This window comes from Bos indicus x Bos taurus, chromosome 27, assembly GCF_003369695.1.
Source record: "Bos indicus x Bos taurus breed Angus x Brahman F1 hybrid chromosome 27, Bos_hybrid_MaternalHap_v2.0, whole genome shotgun sequence".
Taxonomy (NCBI): domain Eukaryota; kingdom Metazoa; phylum Chordata; class Mammalia; order Artiodactyla; family Bovidae; genus Bos; species Bos indicus x Bos taurus.
In genome coordinates this window covers 20,918,081-20,943,084 of record NC_040102.1, presented here as the reverse complement: position 1 = coordinate 20,943,084, position 25,004 = coordinate 20,918,081, and the positions used below count along the sequence as shown (strand labels likewise).

The 25,004-nt window shown below is 36.9% G+C and overlaps 1 protein-coding gene across 7 annotated transcripts in view; it reads left to right on the top strand.

Moving 5' to 3' along the window:
- TUSC3 (tumor suppressor candidate 3) overlaps positions 1-25,004 on the top strand; it is a 214,545-nt gene that overhangs the window by 127,460 nt on the left and 62,081 nt on the right. For 6 of the 7 annotated variants that reach the window (XM_027529731.1, XM_027529730.1, XM_027529729.1 and 3 more), the window contains exon 6: positions 1,049-1,138. The exons of the other annotated variant lie outside the window; for it this stretch is intronic. In XM_027529731.1, the coding sequence (XP_027385532.1) occupies positions 1,049-1,138 (90 nt within the window). The remainder of the gene's footprint in view (positions 1-1,048; positions 1,139-25,004) is intronic. 7 annotated transcript variants of the gene reach the window in all.

Genomic DNA, 25,004 nt, shown 5'->3' with positions numbered 1-25,004 from the left:
TAGTATTCTAGTGCACCTTCAAAGTTTAAAGTGCAAGTATTCTGTAAAATCTTGGCTTTCAGAAATATCTCAATCTAGGCAAAGTCTGGAGGTCAGATCTGGCTTTTAAGAAGTTTGTGTTAAATTCAGAAGTATTATCAAGAAAATAGGGAAAGGATTCATATTAATCTTTATAATCTTGCTATATCATTTTCATTTTCTTCTGAAATGCAGTGGTTGCCAGGAAGTTATGAAACAGAATCTGGATTTATTTTCTGGGTTTAAAAACTCTCCATAATTTCCCCCATCCTGCTGTTTCCCTTTTGTATCCTCTTACCTGCTTTAGAAATTGTGCAGATCTAACATGTTTAGATCCCTAGTCACATTGCTTAGTCTGACCTTGAATCTTTGTTGATACATCTCAGCTACTTGCCAGAGGCAGGCAGCTCAAAAACAGTGAGCTGGGCAAGTTCTGAGACATTCAGAAGCGTTTTAACCTGAAGACACACTTTAGTCTAAAGATGCCCACGTTTATAAATTTAAGCATAGATGATTTAAACAAAACATGCTTTCATTTGAGTTATAGAGATTGACTGACGTCCAGTTTATACTCTCTCCTCTACCCTCTCCGTAATGCCTCAGATTTTTAAGATTAGTTTTCCAAATACAGCCTTTCTTGCTGGATCTAGCAGTTATGTGGTTTCTATGAATTATTCCTGGCTCTATCTAAAAGCATCATGTTTGATCTATGCTTTTAACTATGCTTTACCTCTGGTTAGGACATATGAGATTACCAGTCACCATGCCAGATGCTTTATATATGTTACCCAATTTGGTTATTAATATATGTCTTAAGCATAGTTGGTATCACCATTTTATAGATACCAAATCTGCCAGCAGAAGAATAAGTTACTTACCAAAGGTCCCATAATTAGTAAATGAAAATGCTTTTAACAGATGAGCTGATATACATGGTATTTGAAAGTAGTTTCATGACCATTTTTTAAAGATTGCAGTGTTCCCCCATTTCTTAGTTTGCATGGTATAACACTGTACCCTGTCTTTTCAGTGTATAGTCTTTGCTATGACTTCTGGCCAGATGTGGAATCACATCCGTGGACCACCATATGCTCATAAAAACCCACACAATGGACAAGTGGTAAGTGCATGTTCTAAGCATCAATATTATGAACTTGAATCCTGTTTACACGGCAGTCAGAAAGTTAATATTTAGTAAGAAAGAGTTTATTTGTAAATCTAAATATATGTTCCATTTTCTCATTCCTCCACTATGTACATACACACATGCACGTGTATGTAGATATATATATATATATGTGCATATTATTTTATGGTGAGGACTGCTTCAGCATAGATTAAAAAAATTCAGTGTACCTCCCATACCAAATATACACACATAAAGGATTTTTTCAACTTTGTAGACTGCTATGGCAATACTATGTAATGTCCAAAGAGGAAATAGAAACAGTTTTAACGAGCATCCCAGCATTGGTAAATTTAATTTAGTTCAGAAGAGATTAAATGGTAAATTTAATTTAGTTCAGAAGATCATTAAAAACTCAGGAAAACATTGTATTAGAATGCCAGGAACAGTCTGCCACAAAATTCAAAGTGAAATTGGCGTGCAGTTCTGTCAGTAGCAGAGCTGACTTTAGTAACCGCTACTGTCCTATTGCCTTCCCTTTCCACCAAAAATGGCCAGTGGCACATGTTACCATAGATCAGCTTTACAAAATACCATCTCTGAGGCTTAGTATTAGAGGTTACTGAAGATTATTAGCTGTTTTAAAATGTGCCTCTTTTCTCTAGCTTTTTATACAGATTTTTGAGGGAAGAATATAATGATACCCCTTATGTACTCATCACCAAGGTTAATTGCCACTTCATAACCCGTCGTGTTCCATCTATTCTCCTGCCCAGTACTCTTTACCTGCTGTAGGATTCTTTCGAAATAACTTACCAATATAATTTCATTTACACATAAATATTTCAATAGGTATTTATAAAAAATAAGATTATCTTTAAAAATCTAATGATAGCACCACACAATCACACATAAAATGGTAATAAAGTCTTAATTTCTGAAATTCGGTTCTGAATGGAATACTGTTATTCTGTGGCAAATAATCTTATGATTTCTCTATAAAGGTATAATGTAAGCTTGTGAGGTTTATTCTTCATTGCTTACAGTACTTCACATATCTTTAATATTAAAGAAAGCTAACAAATTATTCGTTTCTTCTTCCTAAATTGATTGTGACTTTCTTTGAACTTCTTTGTGGAACTGTAATTTAGGGATATAATTCATTTTATTTATTGTATTCTCCCTGGTGACTCAATTAGGTTTTAAGGGCTGGTTGCAAATAAGCAGAGTTGCAGTCACTGATACTACATATTATAAGAACCAGTTTGGTCTCATATTGTCGTCACCGTTTTCAGATATATTCTATAGGTGTCTAGGATATAGAGTCAAAGTTAGACTCTAAACCAGATATGCTTTTTGTTAGATGTACTATGTATTTTCGAAATCTGTCACTACTTAGAGAAGTAATTTGAGTATCTCAACTCTTCAGAATTAGATTTTACAGAAAAAATAATGGAAGTAATTATCAAGCAATAAATTGTCCCCTTTTCTTCAAGTCTTCCTGACTGTCCTTTTTGAGAATGTGGTTGTTTTCTCTGCCCTCCCCTAAATTATCCATACTCACTGTCACCCTTTCCTCTTTAAATTTTTTCTCCTTTATCACTTAAAACATGCTATATGATTTATTTATTTTGTGTTACATTTGTTTGTCTTTTGCCAGGACCCCAGTAGGATATAAGCACTTCACAAAATGATTTTTTTATATCTGTTTTAGTCCCTGATATATTCCTATTTCATAGAGAAGGGCCTGACACAAAGATTTGATCACTATGGTGTCAGTGATACTTAAAAGTATAAATTTAGGAAATCTTATATTTTTATTCCTGTCTCTTAATATTCTTCTAAAATAATATTCCTTAGGTAAAAATAAATAAGCACTGCTTTTTGTTATTGTTTATTATTGGCTAATATATCTGAAAAATAACCTCCTCATGAAATGTTTTAGCTTGTGTAGGGAAAGAAAATACAATTTTCCCTCTACTGTTCTGACTCCCTCTTTGGCTGAGGTCCCTGTAATAAAAGAGAATAACAAGAGAAAACCAAATCTGTTAACGTGTATACCTCATGTATACATGGAAGATACTCAGGATAAAAAAAAAAAGACCACCACTCAGAAGTGGCTTAGACCTCAGGCTTAAGTACAAGCTTTGGTTAAAGACAGAAAGAAAAGTACTGAGGGAAAGTCAGTTATGTGGAGGTGACCAGGAAAAAGAAAGATTAAGTTTACTATGCAGATAGAATTTAGTAGGTACTTTGCAGTTGATAAGGAGCTAAAGTTGTCTCCAGGGGTTAGCCTTTGTCCTTCCTGGTAGAGAAAGAAGAAGGGACACCTTTGTAAATTTAGGTCCTGTTTTTAGGGAGCTGGGAGAAGACAGAAAACTTTTCTTGTATCTGCTTTATCTCATCTCTGCTTTATCTCAGTGCCTTCAGCTTAAAATAAATTCTTAGGCCAAAGTGGGATATTAGAGTGTCATATGCTGTCATCCTTCATTCTCACTGTCATCTTCTTAGCATTTCAACCTTTACTTTGATAAATCATGAAACTCTAATCCCTTTACATGTAGTTTATTGGAGTAAGCTCCAAAAGCTCCAAGTGCTGGAGAGCTTTCCCTCAGCACTAACAGTGACATCAGCATGGATGCCATCTGTTGCTAACTAAACATATGCTGGGCACTAGACTTCACAAATGAGTACTTTAGGCATTAGATGCACATTGCTGAAGCACATTGATTATAGTTAAAATATCAATATATGCGGACCTAAGTTAACTCCAGTCAAGTGGGAAATCCTCAGTAGCTCTCCATTAATACTCCCATTGTAATCTTCATTTGCATCCTGAGACTCTGCTTTGCAAAGAAAGAAACTCCATGTTAGTGTATTTGTACTGTCCCTTGTCCCCTATATATGTGCTGCTTTTGGTTCTTCCATTCCCACCCGGAATTTCTATCAAAACATGCTCATCGTCAAACACCACCTAATTTGCCCATCCCTCTGAAATGCTTTATTTAATTACATTAGAAATTCTTTTTTCCTTTACCTACTTATAAACATGTAGTTATCCCATTTATGTATCTTACTTACATTAGTCAAATTCTTACCATTGAGTTTCTTTTAAGTTGTTTTTCATCTTTACACTTACATACACCTGGTCCTCAATAAATGTTTTCTTAAAAGATTGTAAAGACACTAGGAGATGTTTTCTTAAACTGGATTATCTTAATTCTTTCAATTTATTTTTTCTCACTAGTCAGAAGAGTAATAGGATCAACATGTCCCTGTTAATTTAGCATAAACCAGTTAGTAACCTTAACATGGTAGGAACATTTATTTAAGGTTCAGATTAGATTGGAAAGAAATCTTCTCTGTTGATTTAGACAATTTTTTATCCTGTTCCACATTGTTGTGTTACTGTTTTGTAGGTAGACAGTGGCATGGCCAGTAGGTAGAGGTCCTGTGATGGCCCAGAGGAACACTTTACCTTCGTATGTTAATGAAAAATACATACATTGAAAGTGCATATAACTTTTAATGTGTATATTTTAGCTTTTCAGGACCTTATCTTTTCAGCACCGTATCAGAAGTTACAGAAATGATGAGACTTATACTTATAACCAAGATATTCAAAAAGATGAATTTCATCCCAAACTCTCCACCCTCTTCTGTTTTAAAAAATATATTTTTTCTTCTATTTGAATAAAGTATTAGGATTGAAGGGAAAAAAATCATGAAAGTCTTGGAAATATAGGAGGCTTCTTGGTACAAAATCAGTGCTTAAATGTGCTCTTGGCCAGAGATGTGGATCCAGTTTTAGACTGATGTGAGATGTTAATTACTAATCAGTGCAGACAAAGGCAGGTTAAAGGGGCAGGTTAAAGTTGTCCCTTGGTATATAGCTTTCTACTTTTTTTAAATTTTAACATATTTTAGAAAAACATCCCTTCCTGTATTCTTGTATGCTTAATGTCAACGTATACTGAAACAGAAAACTGTGGTTTAAGTTTTATTTTAATGAATTGATCTGCATAATAATGTGTTTTCCTGTTACTGAACAAAATAGAAGATTAACTTTGCTTTATAACATCAAGTGGTTACTGGCAAAGAATTATACTTTAAACAATGCTTGTCCATTAGAATAATAATAGTGAATAGGTTTTTTTTTTTTAATAACACTTCAGTTCAGTCGCTCAGTCCTGTCCCACTCTTTGCGACCCTATGAATCACAGCACTCCAGGCCTCCCTGTCCATCACCAACTCCCGGAGTTCACTCAGACTCACGTCCATCGAGTCGGTGATGCCATCCAGCCATCTCATCCTCTGTCGTCCCCTTCTCCTCCTGCCCCCAATCCCTCCCAGCATCAGAGTCTTTTCCAATGAGTCAGCTCTTCACATGAGGTGGCCAAAGTACTGGAGTTTCAGCTTTAGCATCATTGCTTCCAAAGAAATCCCAGGGCTGATCTCCTTCAGAATGGACTGGTTGGATCTCCTTGCAGTCCAAGGGACTCTCAAGAGTCTTCTTCAACACCACAGTTCAAATGCATCAATTCTTCTGCGCTCAGCTTTCTTCAGAGTCCAACTCTCACATCCATACATGACCACTGGGAAAACCATAGCCTTGACTAGACAGACCTTTGTTGGCAAAGTAATGTCTCTGCTTTTCAATATGCTATCTAGGTTGGTCATAACTTTCCTTCCAAGGAGTAAGCATCTTTTAATTTCATGGCTGCAGTCACCATCCGCAGTGATTTTGGAGCCCCCCAAAAATAAAGTCTTGACACTGTTTCCAATGTTTCCCCATCTATTTCCCACAAAGTGGTGGGACTGGATGCCATGATCTTCGTTTCCTGAATGTTGAGCTTTAAGCCAACTTTTTCACTCTCTTCTTTCACTTTCATCAAGAGACTTTTGAGTTCCTCTTCACTTTCTTCCCTAAGGGTGATGTCATCTGCATATCTGAGGTTATTGATATTTCTCTGGGCAATCTTGATTCCAGCTTGTGCTTCTTCCTGTCCAGCGTTTCTCATGATGTACTCTGCATATAAGTTAAATAAGCAGGGTGACAATATACAGCCTTGACGTACTCCTTTTCCTATTTGGAACCAGTCTGTTGTTCCATGTCCAGTTCTAACTGTTGCTTCCTGACATGCATATAGGTTTCTCAAGAGGCAGGTCAGGTGGTCTGGTATTCCATCTCTTTCAGAATTTTCCACAGTTTATTATGATAGATGTGCTTAAATTTCAAGATACAACTTGAAAATTAGCACTCTCCTTCTTTGGTAATTTCTTCATATTTTAACCTATATTTCTGAAAAGAAATTACCATGTAGTATTTGCATTTTTGAGAATAACTATAATTAGGCTATTTATTTCTTTCAGTGGTATGGAATAAAATGACAGAATGAGTATCTTATGAATATTTATATAGGAATTTTGTAATTTGACATTAATTCTTGATGACCAGTGCACATTTAGTGGAGTAAGGTATATGAAACAGTATTTTTATTGTTTTTCATACTTGTAACATAATTGAATAACCATTTATATTTTAAAGATTTATTTTTAGGCAGGTACTACACATAAATAACAACTAATTGAATTCTAATTTTTGTTCATTTTTCCTGAATTAGTTTTTAAAATGTTTTGCTTCAACTATTTGTCTTAGATGGTTTGAGAAACTGTATTAAATTGTTTATAAAGAATTATTTCAATGTTAAAGTGAATTAACTTTGTTAATACTTTAAAATTATATTCAGAATGTCTCTATGGTTTCTAGAAATAGTTAGGGGATTTTTTTCCCCCTTTTTCTGAAGTTGGTTTCTAAATAGAATTCTGAATGATGGTGAGTTCTTTCATGCTGGACTTTTAAAATATGCTGTTTTTCCTGTGGGAGTTTTTAATGGGTTTTGGCTTTTTATGTCTAGTTTGATACCTTTTAGGCATAATGCTGTGAGATCAGAGAGCAGATATTTTACAAATGAGGAAAAATAATAGTCTAAGTAGTAGAAGCCAGAATTAAAATGGTGGATCTCATAATGTGATTGAGAGTCATTCAGAGACTTAAGTTGATAATATTTTAAATATTTTTTAAATATTTTAAATATTTTTATATTTAAAACTGTAAATATTTTAAAATACATATTTATAAAGTTTAGACATAAATATTATTAATAGTAATGGGTTGGTATTTGGTCCTTGATGCTAAAATCTATTTTAAATTTTTGACAGAAATTCCAGGAAGTCTTAGGGCCCTGAGCAGTCTATGAATTCAAATTGGTACCTACTATTTTCTTTTTTTTTTTTTAATTTTATTTTATTTTTAAACTTTACATAATTGTATGAGATTGACTAATTAAATAAGGGTGAAATGTCATGAAAGCTCCATAACCTTGACAAACATAATGCTTTTAAATAAAATGACCTGGTGGCTCAGAGGTTAAAGGGTCTGCCTACAATGGGGGAGACATGGGTCGGGAAGATCCCTGGGTCCAGAAGATCCCCTGGAGAAGGAAGTGGCAACCCACTCCAGTATTCTTGCCTGGAGAATCCCATGGACAGAGGAGTCTGGTGGGCTACAGGCCACAGGGTCGCAAAGAGTTGGACATGAATGAACGAGCGACTTAATGCCTAATAATACCCTAGAGGTTTAAAGATACTGTTTTTCTCTATTATCTGATTCCTCTCATTATTCTTTGAAATATGAATTTTGACTTTTTCTTTCAGCTTTTGCTTTTGAAGTTTCTGATCTTAAAATTATTAATAAGTTCTCATTATGAAAATCTAGAGTATTATTTAAAAAATAGGTATCAATAAATGCTACCTCTTTGTAGTTTTCATGTCAAAGAGAGAGAAAGCACATATTTAAGCAAACTGTCTTCTTATAGGTAATAGATTAAAGAGAATGCTGTTGAAACAAACTGTAAAGTTATGAGAAATAGGAGATGCAAAACATTCAATGCCAGGCTTGTCATTCATACTATAAGCAGAAAAATTGAAAAGCCACTGAGAACTGAATGGCCTGTTCTTTCATCAATAAAATACCATATAAATACCATACAAAACCTACACACATACACACAGTTTAACACAGAGAATGGGTCTATGTACATTCCTGAGACCACCTTACGTGTCTCTTGTGAAACCTGTATGCAGGTCAAGAAGCAATAGTTAGATCCAGACATGAAACAATGGACTGGATCAAAACTGTTAAAGGAGTACGTCAAGGTTGTATATTGTCACCCTGCTTATTTAACTTATATACAGAGTACATCATGCGAAATGCCCTGCTGGATGAAGCACAAGCTGGAATCAAGATTGCCAGGAGAAATATCAGTAACCTCAGATATGTAGATGACACCACCCTTATCAGAGATACCAAAGGAACATTTCATGCAAAGATGGGCTCGATAAAGGACAGAAATGGTATGGACCTAACAGAAGCAGAAGATATTAAGAAGAGGTGGTAAGAATATACAGAAGAACTGTACAAAAAAGATCTTCACGACCCAGATAATCACGATGGTGTGATTACTGACCTAGAGCCAGACATCCTGGAATGTGAAGACAAGTGGGCCTTAGAAAGCATCACTACGAACAAAGCTTGTGGAGGTGATAGAATTCCAGTTGAGCTGTTCCAAATCCTGAAAGATGATGCTGTGAAAGTGCTGCAGTCAATATGCCAGCAAATTTGGAAAAGTCAGCAGTGGCCACAGGACTGGAAGAGGTCAGTTTTCATTCCAATCCCAAAGAAAGGCAATCCCAAAGAATGCTCAAACTGCCGCACAATTGCACTCATCTCACACGCTAGTAAAGTAATGCTCAAATTCTCCAAGCCAGGCTTCAGCAATATGTGAACCGTGAACTTCCTGATGTTCAAGCTGGTTTTAGAAAAGGCAGAGGAACCAGAGATCAAATTGCCAACATCCACTGGATCATGGAAAAAGCAAGAGAGTTCCAGAAAAGCATCTATTTCTGCTTTATTGACTATGCCAAAGCCTTTGACTGTGTGCATCACAATAAACTGTGGACAATTCTGAAAGAGATGGGAATACCAGACCACCTGATCTGTCTCTTGAGAAACCTGTATGCAGGTCAGGAAGCAACAGTTAGAACTGAACATGGAACAACAGACTGGTTCCAAATAGGAAAAGGAGTATGTCAAGGCTGTATATTGTCACCCTGTTTATTTAACTTCCATGCAGAGTACATCATGAGAAACGCTGGACAGGAAGAAGCACAAGCTGGAATCAAGATTGCCCAGAGAAATATCAATAACCTCAGATATGCAGATGACACCACCCTTAGGGCAGAAAGTGAAGAGGAACTCAAAAGCCTCTTGATGAAAGTGAAAGAAGAGAGTGAAAAAGTTGGCTTAAAGCTCAACATTCAGAAAACGAAGATCATGGCATCCGGTCCCACCACTTCATGGGAAATAGTGTCAGACTTTATTTTTCTGGGCTCCAAAATCACTGCAGATGGTGACTGCAGCCATGAAATTAAAAGACGCTTACTCCTTGGAAGGAAAGTTATGACCAACCTAGATAGCATATTCAAAAGCAGAGACATTACTTTGCCAACAAAGGTCTGTCTAGTCAAGGCTATGGTTTTCCCAGTGGTCATGTATGGATGTGAGAGTTGAACTGTGAAGAAGGCTGAGTGCCAAAGAATTGATGCTTTTGAACTGTGGAGTTGGAGAAGACTCTTGAGAGTCCCTTGGACTGCAAGGAGATCCAACCAGTCCATTCTGAAGGAGATCAGCCCTGGGATTTCTTTGGAAGCAATGATGCTAAAGCTGAAACTCCAATACTTTGGCCACCTCATGCGAAGAGTTGACTCATTGGAAAAGACTCTGATGCTGTGAGGGATTGGGGGCAGGAGGAGAAGGGAAGACAGAGGATGAGATGGCTGGATGGCATCACTGACTCAATGGACATGAGTCTGAGTGAACTCCGGGAGTTGGTGATGGACAGGGAGGCCTGGCATGCTGTGATTCATGGGGTCACATAGAGTCGGACACGACTGAGTGACTGATCTGATCTGATCATTGGCAGCAAGTGGAGAGAAATTAAATAGCCTCTTGATGAAGGTTAAAGAGGAGAATGAAAAATGAGGCTTTAAAACTCAGCATTCAAAAACAAAGATAATGGCATCTGGTCCCATCACTTCATCACACATAGATAGGGAAATAGTGGAAACAGGGACAGAGTTTATTTTCTTCAGCTCCAAAATCTCTGTCGGTGACTGCAGCCATAAAATTAAAAGATTCCTGCTCCTTGGCAGAAAAACTATGACAAAGCTAGGCAGTATATTAAAAAATAGAGACATTACTTCGCCCACAAAGTTTGGTATAGTTAAGGGTATGGTTTTTCCAGTAGTCATGTATGGATGTGAGAGCTGGACAGTAAAAAAGGCTGAGCGCCAAAGAATTGATGCTTTGAACTGTGGTGCTAAAGAAGACTTTTGAGAGTCCCTTGGACACCAAGGAGATCAAACCAGTCAGTCCTAAAGGAAATCAACCCTGAATATTCACTGGAAGGACTGATGCTGAAGCTGAAACTCCAGTACTTTGGCCACCTGATGCGAAGACCCAGCTCTTTGGAAAAGACTGTGATGTTGGGAAAGATTGAAGGCAGGAGGAGAAGGAGAGAACAGTGGATGAGATAGTTGGATAGTATCACCAATTCAATGGACATGAGTTTGAGCAAACTCTGGGAGATTGTGAAGAGAGGGAAACCTGGCGTGCTGCAGTTCGTGGGGTCTCAAAGAGTCAGACACGATTGAGCAACTGAACAACAGCATTCCTGAGATGATACCATAAAGATGACAGTGAAACAGAAGTAAAGAGAGAGTTTCAGGGTTAATATGAAGGCCTGATACATATCTGCCTTCTTTCTTGTTAAATACTGATAGAGATTCATCAAAATGCAAAGCTAGAAGCAGAATTACAAAGTAAAGCTAACTAAGCCCAAATCATCCCAAAGCACAGGAGGTTGTTAACTATTATTATTCATATAATATTAACATCTGAATTTATTGAAATGGACATTGGCATATAGTTTCTTTGTGCTTCTGAACTTCCTCAGAGTTGTCTTTTAAGTTTCCATCAGTATGCTTACATCTATTTTACTTCACATGTCCTATGTCTCATCTTACCAGAGGTCTGTTGTTCTTCCTCATGCTATCAGGATTGTATAGAGCTATTAGTGGGATGGGTGATAGTCGCTCAGTCGTGTCTGACTCTTTGCGACCCCGTGGACTGTAGCCCACCAGGCTCCTCTCTCCATGGATTCTCCAGGCAAGAATACTGGAGTAGGTTGCCATTTCCTTCTCCAGGAGATCTTCCTAACCCAGGTCTCCAGCCCAAACACAGGTCTGCGGCATTGCAGGCAGATTCTTTACCACCTGAGTCACTATGGAAGCCTGGGAAAGACAAGCTAAATGTAACAGATTCCATTGTTGGTCCCAAACATGAAAAACAATGGTTCTTTCTGTAAAACCGCATTAAGTAATGTTTCAGAAGGATTCGCTTCATGCCTATTGTTACTTCTTTCACTTCCACAAAGTTATAAAGTATTTTTTGTTTGTTTTTAATAACTTTGGAACCCTATAACGTTAGATGAATGTTACCAGGACTTCAACTTTTCCTCATTTGTAAAATTTCAAGGTAGGTTTAAATGGTTTCTGTTCCGACGCCACATTAAACTCTACTGCCCTTATAGCTGTCTGGTGAAATAGTCGGGGATGTTTGGGCTGTGGAACTATGCATCATACCACAGGGGATGAATTCCCACCCCCACCCCCTGCCTCGGGACCCTTGGTAGTTTCTGGATTCTTTGGTTGTCGCAAGGTGGGGGCACGTGCTCTCTACTGGCACCTAGTGTTCAAGGCCGAGCATGGCGCGCAGCCTCCCGCAATGCAGCGCCAATGGCTCACAGGGAGGAAGCACCTGGCCCGAAGGTCAGCGTTGAGAAGCCCTGTTTCAGAGCTGTGAGAACCCTAAATATAATTTTGTCCTTATTTTGCATCCCAGAAAACCATCCCATATAGCATTTATACCTAAAATATGACTTTCTTTAAAAAATTATTTTTTTAGAAATCGAAGTAACCCTTGAGTGCATAGGATCACACTGACCCAATGTTTGGGATGGCTGTGTATGTTGAATTCCGTCACTAAGTATGACTTATACGTCAGTGTTTAGGCTACAGTTGTTTCCTTTAATCTGTCTTAGTAAATAAACATGGTTTAACCTTGGACATTTTGTATATGCTTAAAAAGAGGTGCTTACATAAAAATGACTCTCAGGCCCACAGAGTCATTTTTATGTCTTTGTCCTGAAGTGTCCAGCGAAGAGAAACAGAAGGAAAGGAAACAGGGTTGGTTTCTTCCCAAGTTCTGCCTCTTACCAGCTGTGTCCTTGGGGGGGAAGTTACTTGGTGACTCTTTTCTTATATAAAATGAGTCTAATAGTGCTCTTCTTACCTTGTATTTGTGAGATAAAATATGACAGTAGATGTATAAGTACTTCTCAAAGTTGAAAACACTCCAGTCTTAGTTTGGATTCCTCCCAAAACAGACCCCAAGACAATAACTGAGTTGAAAGTAGTTCATAGGGAGGTGAAGGAAACGCGGGCGGGGGGTGGGAAATTGAGTTCAGGAGGGAACGGCGGTCAAAAAAAGATGCTTTATCCCAGCAGTGAGCGTTGTGGGTCCTGAAGCCTAATACTGCTTGGGGGTCTCTGGGAGCCAGTGCAGAACACACCCAGTGATTTTCCTGTCCAAGTGGTGAGGGGACCTAAGCTCTACACCTGCTTTTATCAGTCACTCGTTGAGTGCTGTTTCCTGGAGAAGGCATTACTTGCCCGCACTGATGGACCTCAGGTATTAAAGCCCCCCAGACACAGAAATGCAGGTGCTGCTGGGGGGAGTCAGGCTGGGTTGCCAGGTGGTGCCCTTGTAGATGGCTTGTACCACTGCTTCCAATAATGTGCTAAGTTTATTCTTTGTTAGTAGATTCCAAAGCAGAGGAGAAAATCATGAAGAGGGCTAGTTTTCAACTGGTGTTTTTAATATACCATTCTTTGAAAAAAAAAGAATGACAAATAATAACAATGTCTCACCAATTATAGATAACTTTTAAAATCAATGTAGTGTTTGTCTTGTAGACAGTCCTCTAGGGAAAAGTATAAAAATATATTCACACTTACAAATATCTATCAGAAATGGTTTTAGCCTATTATTTGTTCCCTTATAGAAGATTGGTTACTGATGCTGTTAAGGGGGCCTGTGTTTTGCATTGTATTGTCCGGAAAGGGACAGCTTGCAGTCTTCTCGGCCATCTACCCACACTGCTCATTTGCCCTGGGATCAGCATATATATACTCCTTGGGAAACACTGGGCAGAGTGGTGCAGAGTTCATGGCCATCAACAGAATCAACATATAACGGGCCTGTGTCAGCTCTGAACTTCTGATTTAGCTTTAATAGTCCCGTTTTCTGACTGAACTGAGATAATTCGATCAGACAAGCTTAAAAGACCGAGGCATATGCTGTTGGGTCTGCATTTAGCTATCAGCTTAGCAAATATGTACTTGTAAGGCTGGTGACCGTTCCCATTTTCATATATTAATTGTAAAATAAAACATGTCTACAGGATCTAAAAATGTTATCAGAGTTTCACTGCATTGAACTGAAGTGTAAATGAATACAAAGAATGGAAAGAAAATTAATAGTGCAGGCAGTGTGGTACTGTGCTGATTTGCCAGTTTGTTTTGTCTGTCATTATTAAGTTGCTATATAGTGGCCAAGTCAAGTACTAATGGTCTACTTAACAGCATGAAAGTCATCACAAAAACAGCCATTACTGTGTAGCTAAAGGGAATCTATATAACTGTATGGTTACATGGAACATTAATACAATTGCTGCTAAAACAACAACAACAAAAAAACAATAATCTCAAATGACATACATTCAGCAAAATAAAGCTTGTGCCTAGATGATAACCCCTACCATAAACAAATGTACTGGTCTCTTATTTTTAGGATTTGGCTTTTAGCTGCTGCCTGAGGAATGCTATGGATTTACCATATATACTGCCAATATTTCACTGTATTAGACTTCAGTTATGAATGAAACCAAGAGCTGTGTTCTACATGCATGTGCAAAAGCATTTTGTTGCAAAAATGCATGCTATCATTGATGATAACGTAGCACCTTTTCTGTGTCTCGGGTAGTCTTAGTAGTCTCATACTTTCTCCAGTGCTGCACACACACTCTCATGCCTTAGAAATTCTGCATATGCCACCTCTTTGAGGAACATATGTTTAGTCCTAAATTGAAAAATATATAGGCTTATTTAAACTAACACAGTTAATCTGATCTAGGATATTCAGTAGTTTTATTCCCATCTCTATACCACCAGCAAAGAGAATGTCAACATGTAATGACAAATTTTAAACAAAAATATCAGAAAGATAATATAAAGGTATGCAGAAAACTTCCAGTACAGTTTGGAATTGCAATTCTGCCTTTTCATGTATGTACTCCTTTATTTTCCCATCCAATAACTGTTTGTTGAAGGCCCATTAAGCGGCAGGTACTGTATTTGCCCTTGCAGTACAGCTGCATCCCAGGACTGATAGACCAGTGGAGAGATGCAGCGTGAGTCTAGTTCACCCCATGTCTCCGTCAGTAAAGCTTTGCATTGTATTAGAAACTGAATTGTTTTACATTGTTGCCTCAGTTCCCTGGTTGCTGTGACCTTGCATCTTTTTTCTTGACAAGCTTTGCCTTTTTATTTCTTTTGGTTTTTAACATTTTTTTGTGTCTAGTTGGCCATTGGTAAAGGTCCTTGCCTTTGTCTTTAGCATCCGTTGCTTCTCTCTGCTGTCTCTATACCTGGCTTTGACTTTCATCATCAAGTATGCATTCTTGATACTAAATTCACTGATCTACACCACCTTCTGAAGCCAATCCAAACTGTTCCTTTACTTTCTTTTAATTGTTGGTGCTAACAATCCTGACAGTTAAGAAGGGCCATGTGAGTGATTTGTGGAGAAGGAAATGGCAGCCCACTCCAGTATTCTTGCCTGGAGAATCCCATGGACAGAGGAGCCTGGCGGGCTACAGACCATGGGATCACAAGAGGCAGACACGGCTTAGCGACTACACCACCACCACCACCACCACCACCACGTGATTTGTACCCTCCCTGTCTATCAAAACATTTCACACATGATACATATTAAATAAAAATAAATCTGAATAGATAAATCTTTCTTTGCAAATAGAAACTCAAGCTTATTTTCAGTCTTTCAAAAATATTAACTGTGTCTGGGAAAAATGTAGTTTCCCTCCTAAGGTTTGTTTGTACTTTGTAATTAAAACCTTTAAAGCACATACCCAAAGGGATTATAGAACTACAAAATGAGAGTGTTTTACGATGTCAGACTTCATGTAACACTGAGAATCCAGAATAAATGTGATTTCAGAGAAAAGAGTAAAAAAGCAGAGGCAAGGAGAATTGACTCACACACAAAGAAAGGGATGTTATTTGCTGACTGGTTGGCATTATTTAAATTTTTTCCACTTTTGGTAGATTTAGTATATTGTAAAGAATAATGTACTAAATAAATAGAACCCTGTGGTCATTAAAAAATACGGAAATTATTCTCATACTATCAATAAAATTGAATTAAATTAAATTATATTAAACATAATTCATAATAAGCATATATATTCTAATTTGAAAAAAAGCATTTAGGGTTGTATCTCTCCAACCTCAAAATAAGAGCATGTAAATTTCAGTAAATCAGAATATGTCTTATTCATTGTGTATTTTCCAGTATCATTATATTTTGATTCTCTAAAATGCCAATCAATGATTTAAAAAGAATTTTTATAAGCTTGCATGAAATTTAGTAGTCCAAAATTATTTCAGTATTCATATTCATATCACCTTTCTATATAAAGATTAGGAGCCATGAGAAAATTTGTGTAAAATTTAAGTATTAGGTTACATTAAAAGAAGTTTTAGTGTTTCTATATGTTTAATGTTTCTTCCCCATAAAATCTTAAGCACTACATCAAATGTGTCACATATACTTACCAAAACAGAGAATCAAAATATACTTGGTCCCTCTTATATTAAAAAACATGGCACAGTGCGATTTGGTCACATATGCTAAAATTTGTGAATGATTAAAAATCGTAAGAGAAGGAAACAATAGGTCTGTGTTGGAGAAATGCACCACTGTTTTGGAGACATCATGCTAAATATTTTGAAGTAACAATAAAATCATTGTCTCTCTCTCTATGTGTTCCACTTCCTGCATTCTAACTTATTTCTTACCTCCCCCTAAATATTATTATTAAACTTCTGGTGTCATGTTAGCTAAATAGTAAAATAGCCCAAAGAATAGAACTCACGTAGAAAAACCAGTCTGATATATTTGTTAAATTCTTGTTAACAATGAAGACATTGCACATTTTCTTTTACTGTAAATATTATCATTGTGGAATGGCATTCCTCCTTTTCTATACTTGTAAAACCCATGTTGTTTTTTTGAATGAAGTCTTTTCTTTTTATCTTGGATGAATATGGAGTTTTCCAATTCTGAATGGCCATGGTAGTTATTTGTCGTATTCATTTTTTTCAATCTTAAATATTTTTGCATAATCATGTCCACTCATAAAATGAAATTACCTTAGACACAGAATTGGAATGTTACTTATCTTTGTAATTCTTTTTTTTAATAAGATTTATACAGACTTGAATGAATGAATAGAATGAGCCAAAGAACAGTCACACAAAATGATCAAACCTGATGGATTCTGTACATTTTATTCTGTATTTGGGCTGATAAGGCTGTCTGTGTTCTAGCTATTTATAACATGTCAAAGGTTTTTTTTTGGCCTGTTCTTAGGTTACTATGAGAAAATAATGCTTTAATTTTGTTCTACTCACTCACTAGAAGACCATTGACTGCATATAGTATACAAATGATTATTTATGAAATTATTTGTAGCTATATAATTATATCTAATAGTCCATTGGTAATTTACTTATATGGGTTGTAATTGTTTATTCCTTACCTTGCTAAAATTTAATCTATTTGAAAAATTTGGACTTGTCTGACTTGGATTTATTGTGTATTAAAGTACAAAGTATACAGTGAAATATTACTCAGCCATAATGAAGAAAATTGAATCAGTTGTACAGAGGTACATGAACCTAGAGTCTATCATAGTGAAGTCAGTCAGAAAGAAAATGAAATCTCCTATATTAACACATATACATGAAACCTAGGAAAATGGTACAGATGAACCTGTTTGCAGGGCAGAATACCAGATGCAGAGAACAGACTTGTGACACAGCAGGGGGACAAGAAGGTAGGACAGATGGAGAGAGTAGCACAGACGTACATACACGGCCGAGTGTAGGCAGACAGCTAGAGGGCAGCTGCTGCATAACAAGGAGCTCAGCCTGCTGCTCGGTGACCACCTAGAGGTGTGGGGTGGACGCTCAAGAGGGAAGGGGCATGTGCATACTTCCAGCTGATTCACGTTGCTGTACAACAGAAACCGACGCAACATTGTTAAGCAGTTATCCTCCAATTAAAAAAGAACAAAAGGACTCACAAAAAAGTATATACCATAAAACATTTTAAAGCAAGTTTTTAAATATCGCTTGCCTCTACTATAATTTCTGATCTTTTATCTCTGAGTGTAACTTTTAAAAGACTGTGTAATTTAGACTACTCTAAGCCTCATGCTTAAAATGAATTCTATAACAGATGTACTAGCAGAGTTGCTATGTTAATAATGAAAAGGTGCTTTAATTCTCTCCTGAAGAAACACTTACTGTGAAAAGCAACATTTTATTTCTGCCAAGAAACAGAAGTACTGTGTCCTACATCAAATCTTGCAAGAATCCTTGAAAAGCTCTGAAAGTTAGGTAACATTATAGTTTTCTCTCATTCAAAGATAAAATAGTATTTTTTTTTTTTACATAAAGGGAACATTATGAAATAAGCAGTCACTAAATTTTATCTGAAATTTGATTTGCAATCTATAAACTTATTAAATCTTTAACAATTTCAGGTTTAAAATGTAAACTGTAAATCATCAGGAATGCTTTTCCCATTATATGAAATTGTAACACACCACTGTGTTCTTTTTTTGAGGTACATACCTGTCAGGTTCAATTTAATTGGATATGCAAACTAATACCTAAGGTTTCTTCTCGTTTCCTCAAAATTATATGGTACATGTTTTTTAAAATTTTAATAATACCTAAAATGTGTAAGATAGCATATAGAATGCAATACCATTTTATTGTTCTTTAGAAGTCCTCCAACTGATAACTTCATACAATCTGAAGCCTCACTTGAAAATGAAAAAAAAATGTCTCCATTATTATATATGTGATAATGTCAATTTAGTCACTCAGTTGTGTCCAAATCTTTCTGACCCCAAGGACTGTGGCATGTCAGGCTTCCCTGTCCATCACCAACTCTCGGAGCCTCCTTAAACTCATGTCCATAGCGTCAGTAATGCCAGCCACCCATCTTATCCTCTGTCATCCCCTTCTCTTCCCACCTTCAATCTTTCCCAGCATCAGGGTCTTTTCCAATGAGTTGGTTCTTCGCATCAGGTGGCCAGAGTATTGGAGTCTCAGCTTAAACATCAGTCCTTCCAATGAATATTCAGGGCTGATTTCCTTTAGGATGGACTGGTTTGATCTCCTTGCAGTCCAAGGGACTCTCAAGAGTCTTCTCCAACTCCACAGTTCAAAAGCATCAATTCTTTGGCGCTCAGCTTTCTTTACAGTCCAACTCTCACATCCATACATGACTACTGGAAAAACCATAGCTTTGACTAGACAGACCATTGTTGGCAAAGTGATGTCTCTGCTTCTTAATATGCTGTTTAGGTTGGTCATAGCTTTTCTTTCAAGGAGCAAGTGTCTTTTAATTTCATGGCTGTAGTCACCATCTACAGTGATTTTAGAGTCCCCCCCCCAAAAAATCTCTCACTGTTTCCATTGTTTGCCCATCTATTTGCCATGAAGTGATGGGACCAGATGCCATAATCTTAGTTTTCTGACTGTTGAGTTTTAAGCCAGCTTTTTCACTCTTCTCTCTCACTTTCATCAAGAGGCTCTCTAATACTTCACTTTCTGCCATAAGGGTGATGTCATCTGCATATCTGAGATTATTGATATTTCTCCCTGCAGTCTTTATTCCAGCTTGTGCTTCATCCAGCCTAGCGTTTTGCATGATGTACTCTGCATAGAAGTTAAATAAGCAGGTGACAATATACGGCCTTGATGTACTCCTTTCCCGATTTGGAACCACTCTGTTGTTCCATCTCTGGTTCTAATTGTTGCTTCTTGACCTGCATATAGATTTCTCAGGTAAGGTGGTCTTGTATTCCCATCTCTTTAAGAATTTCCCACAGTTTTTTTTGTGGTTCACACAAAGGCTTTGGTGTAGTCAATAAAGCAAAAGTAGATGTTTTTCTGGAACTCTCTTGCTTTTTCGATGATCCAGTGATAATGTATGGCACCCAAATTGTTGAAACTATTACATTTCAAAATAACATTTGCTATTAGGTTGTTATAGTATCTAACACTATTTTCATATTTAAGATATTTTTTCAGTAACTTTCCATTTTCATATATATATAAAAATGAAGTAGTTTTCAAATATTTTACTGTGATAGCCTTCATGATATTCCTAGACTGCTTATATTTAAGTTTTGATGGCCAGAAACCATTCTTTTTCTTTAGTTTGCTTATTGAGTTAATATATTGAGTTCTGAAAGCATGGATCATCTTCAATATATTTTATAATAATACACTGTAAATATAACTAACAATTATTTAACTATACTTTCTCAGTGAGTTATAATCTGTACTTCATTAACTCATTATTAAGTCATTACTAAAGACATTCTCTAAAGAAAGTTTTTTGTCTTTTTTTCCAAACACTTAAGTTTGCTGTGGTTCTAGAAAATTTCAAACTTACATAGCTCTCTTTTTCTTTTTTTTTTTGTGCTATTTCATTAATGCTAATAAAATTCTAGACAACCTGGATTTAAGTCTCCAACTATCAAAATCTGCATTAATAGGAGTAGTAACATAATTAATGACTTAAAAGTGCAAATGGCAACGTAGCAAAACCTGGTACCCCAATCCCTCATGGGTCCCCATAAAAATCAATGATTGGACAGCTATCCACAAATAAAAATTTCTCTGGAAGACCTAAAAAGTCCATTTGGCAAGTTTTAGCAACACAGTCGAACAAAAAACCTGCGAAAATCTCACTAGAAGGAAAGGTTTCATTTTGCCTGCATCACTCCATCCCTCATGCTGGCATTGTTCAGCATCAGGAAGCAACTTCCCAGCTAGAAAGAATTCCTCTAACCAAAAAAGGAAAAGCAAATAGTTTCTTCATCCTTTTGAGGCCCTTTGTAATGGTCTGCTTCAACTTTACCCCACCCATAACAACAAAGCTGAGATTTACAGAGCCAACAAAATCAAGGAGGAAAAGCAGAGGCTATTACCAGCACAAACGCAGTGCAATGACTGCGTTTCACAGAGACCAGCTTTGAAGACAAACTCAGCAGATTTTGCCACTGACAGAGTCAATAGCCAGCACAGCCACCAGGGACTCCTTGAACATTCTGCTATCTTCCACTCCAGGGATGTTTCTGTTTGCTTACACTAGCCACCTGAGCCCCTCCCCACCCCTGCTGCAGCCCTGAAATTGCATCAGCAGTCATCACGGTCCTCTGCATCTGCACAAGGGTAAGACATCAGCAGTCTTGAGTCCCTCCCCAGCTTCCGAGGAACTTGGGAGCCATGTGGGCAGTTAGTTCAGGGCTCTGCCGTGCAAGTGCAAGCCTAGATTCCCTGCTAATTACCCCTACCACCAGGTCCAGCGACCTGAGTAGAAGCAGCACTCGGTCTGGTCCCCACCACAGACGCAGACACGCGCACACATACGTACCTGGTGCTCTGGACCACTAGACCCAGGGTAACAGCAGATGCCATTACGCCCCACCCGTGATAACTTTTTCTGTATTAAAGTTAGTTCATGAAGTCTGGAACGGTGACTGCTTCTTAAAAATACTTAGTCATCTATGCAAGTCTCCAGGAATCACAGAGAATCAAGGAAACATGACTCCACCAAAGAATACAGTAAACCTCCAGTAACTGGTCCCAAAGAAGTAATGATCCGGGAACTGCCAACAAAGAATTCAAAGCAATTGCTCTAATGATGCTCAAAGAGCTGTAAGAGAACACAGGTTGGTGATTTTGAAATACCAGGGAAATGATATAAGAACAGAATAAATGCAATAGTGAGATAGGAAACATGAAGTAAATCCAAACAGAAATGTTGGAGCTGAAGAATTCCGTAGAGAGCTTCAAAAGCAGACTTGACCAGACAGAAAAGTCAGTGAGTTAGAAGACAGATCAATTTTAATCATCCGAGGAATAAAATGAAGGAAAAGAAATAAAGAACTTATAGGACTGACAAACCCCATCAAGGGAAATGATGTATGCATAAGTGGAGTCCCAGAAGGAGAAGAAAGGGATAGAAAGCTTGTTTATAGAAATAATAGGGAATTCCCTGGCAGTCCAATGGTTAGGACTCTATACTTTCACTGCCAGGGGTCCGGGTTCAATCTCTGATTGGGCAACTAATATCCCACAAGCCACATGGCATGGCCAAAAGAAAAAAGAAATAATGGCTTAGAACTTCCCAAGTATGGAGTGATTTGAACATTCCAAGTTCTGCAGTTAGTAGGTAAACCCAAAATTACAGTTAAAAATACTTTCTCTAAGAGGCATTGTAACAAAATTACTGAAATCAAAGAAACAGAATTTTATAAGCAGTAAGAGAAAAATTTTCTTATACATGGTAACCCCCAGAAGACTGTCCGAGGTTTGTCAGCAAAGACCTTGCAGTCCGGGAGAGAAAGGGTGTTAGATTCAACGTGCAGAGGAAAGGAGCTGCCAACCGATAACACATTACCCACCAAAGCCATCCTTCACAAATAAAGGCAGGATGGAGACTTCTTTTAAAAATTACGGGAGTTCATCATCACTAGACCTATCTTACAGAAATACTGAGAGGAGTTCTTCAGACTTTACCAAAACAACAGTAATTAGTAACAAGAAAGCATATGAAAATGTACAACACACTGAAAAAATCAACATATAATCAGATTCAGAATACTCTGAATATTGTAATATGATGATGTGTTAAATACTTAATTCTAGTATAAAGGTTAAAGGGCAAAAGTATTAAAGTAGCTATAGCTTCAACAATTTATTAAGGTATAAACAAAATAAAAGATGTAAATGGCAACCTCAAAAACATAAAAGGAGTAAAATATTAGAGTTTTTGTCTGTGATCAAAGAAAAACTGCCATCATTGTAAAATGCACCTTTATATATTTTTATACAAGCTTCATGGTAAAATCTACAATAGATTTACAAAAGCTAAAGAGAAGGAAGACAAAACTTATCACAATGGAAAATTATCGATTCAGAAAGGAAGGCAATTCTCAAGAGAAAAGAGGAAACAACGAAACAGCCATAAAACTGATAAGATAGCCTTAGTGAGTTCTTACCTATCAGTAATTACTTTTAATATCACTGTATTGAACTCTCTAAAAGCTTACTGTGGCTGGATGGATAAAATTAAACACCAACTGTATACTGCCTACAAAAGATGCACTTCAGCTTTAAGGACAGAGGCTAAAAAAAACCCAAAGGGATGGAAAAAGATACAACATGAAATTAGAAAGCAAAAGAGAACAAGGGTAGTTATAGCTGTATCAGACAGATTTGAAGCCAAAAGCAGTATTAAGAGAAAAGGATCATTTTATAATGATAAAGGGGATCATTAAGCTTACTGTTATTTTAAACAACGTGTTAGTAAACAGATCGAAAGAAAGAAGCAGACAAAAATAGAACTATAGTAGGGGAATTGAGTGCCCCACTTTCAACAGTGGATAGATGATGCAGACAGAAAATCAGTTAAGGGAACATTGGACCTGAGCCTAATGAATTTAAGTAAGAGGATCTAACAGCTGCATATGTTATAGAACATTCCACCCAAAAGCAGTAGAGTATACAGTCTTCTCAAGCACACATAAAACTTCTCCAAGAGAGACTATATAAGTCATGAAACTAATCTCTGCAATTTAAGAATACTGAAATCACACCAAGGATCGTTTCTGACTATAGTGCTATGAAACTGTTAATAACAGGAATAAACCTGGAAAAGTCACAAATACAGGTTTTATTCACTATCTGTAAGTAGGGCATTCCTATGAAAACTTCTGTAGGCCAGAATGGTGCAAAGAAAGGGCGGGAGCAATTACTTTTTTTCTTTCATGGAGTGAAACTTTATACTAGCAGCATGTGTCTCCTGTAAAAGTGAAGTGGCATAGAGAGTGGCATAGAGAGGAAAAGTAAGGGATTCTTGTATATAGAAATTAAATAATGCACTGCTGAGCAACCAGTAGGTCAAAGAAGAAATCAGAAAGGAAATCAATTGTGAAACAGAAGAAGAGGGAAACACAACATATCAAAACCTGTGGGCTGATTGATACACAAGTGTTCTAAGCAGGGAGTTTCTAGTGATACTCTCATATTAATTGAAAAGAAAAATCCCCAGCAAATCAACTTTTCACTTTAAGGAAGTAGAAGAAGAAGAACAAACTAAAGTCAAACTCAGCAGAGGAAGGGAAATAAAGAACAAAAATAAATAGAAAATGGACCGACAACAGAAAATCAACAAAAATAAATGATCGTTTTGGAAACCATAAACAAATAATACTTTAGCTGGACTAACTCAGAAAAAATAGACTCAAATAAAGTTAGAAAGAGAAAACTTTAAAACTGATAACACAGTTATACAAAGGGTCATAAGATGCTACCATGAACAAAAATCAATAAACTAGAAGAAACTGATAAATTCTTAGAACCATACAGTTAGCTGAGCCTGAATCATGAAGATAAAGGAAATTTGAATAGACTCAGTAACAAGTGAGGAGACTGAATCACTAACCAAAAAAAAAACCTTCCAACACAGGAAAAGCCCTGGACCAGATGCTTTCATTTGTGAATTCTACCAAACAATTCAAGAAGTATTAAATTAATATCAATATTTCTCAAACCCCTACAAAAAACTGAAGAGGAGGGAATACTCTCCAACTTACTATACAAAGCCAGAATTACCCTGACACCAAAGCCATATATGGCCACTATAGAAAATTATAGATCAATATTGCTAGTGAACATAGATGCACTATTCCTTGACAGAATGTTAGCAAACTAAGTTCAACAGCACATTAAAGGATCATATACCATGATCAAGTGGGATTTATCTCTGAGGTGCAAAAATGGTTAAACGTATATAAATCAATAAGCATATTACACCATATTAATAGAATGAAAGATAAAAACTGTATTATCATCCCCATAAGTGAAGACAACAAATTTGACAAATTAAGCATTGTTTCATGGAGAAAAAGCTCAACAGGTTGGATATAGAAGGAACATACCTCAACACAATGAAAGCCATGTGTGACCACCAGCCAATATGGTACTCAACAGTGTGATATTAAAAAGTTTTTGTCTACAATGAGGAATAAGACAAAGGTGCCCACTCATCATTCCCATTCAACATAGTATTGGAAGGCCTGGCCAGAGCAATCAGGCAAGAAAGGGAATAAAAGGCATCCAAATCAGAAAGGAAGAAGTAAAATTCTTTGTAAATGGTATGATCTAATGTGTAGAAAATACTAATGACTCCACCAAAAAACTATTAGAATTAATCAACCAATTC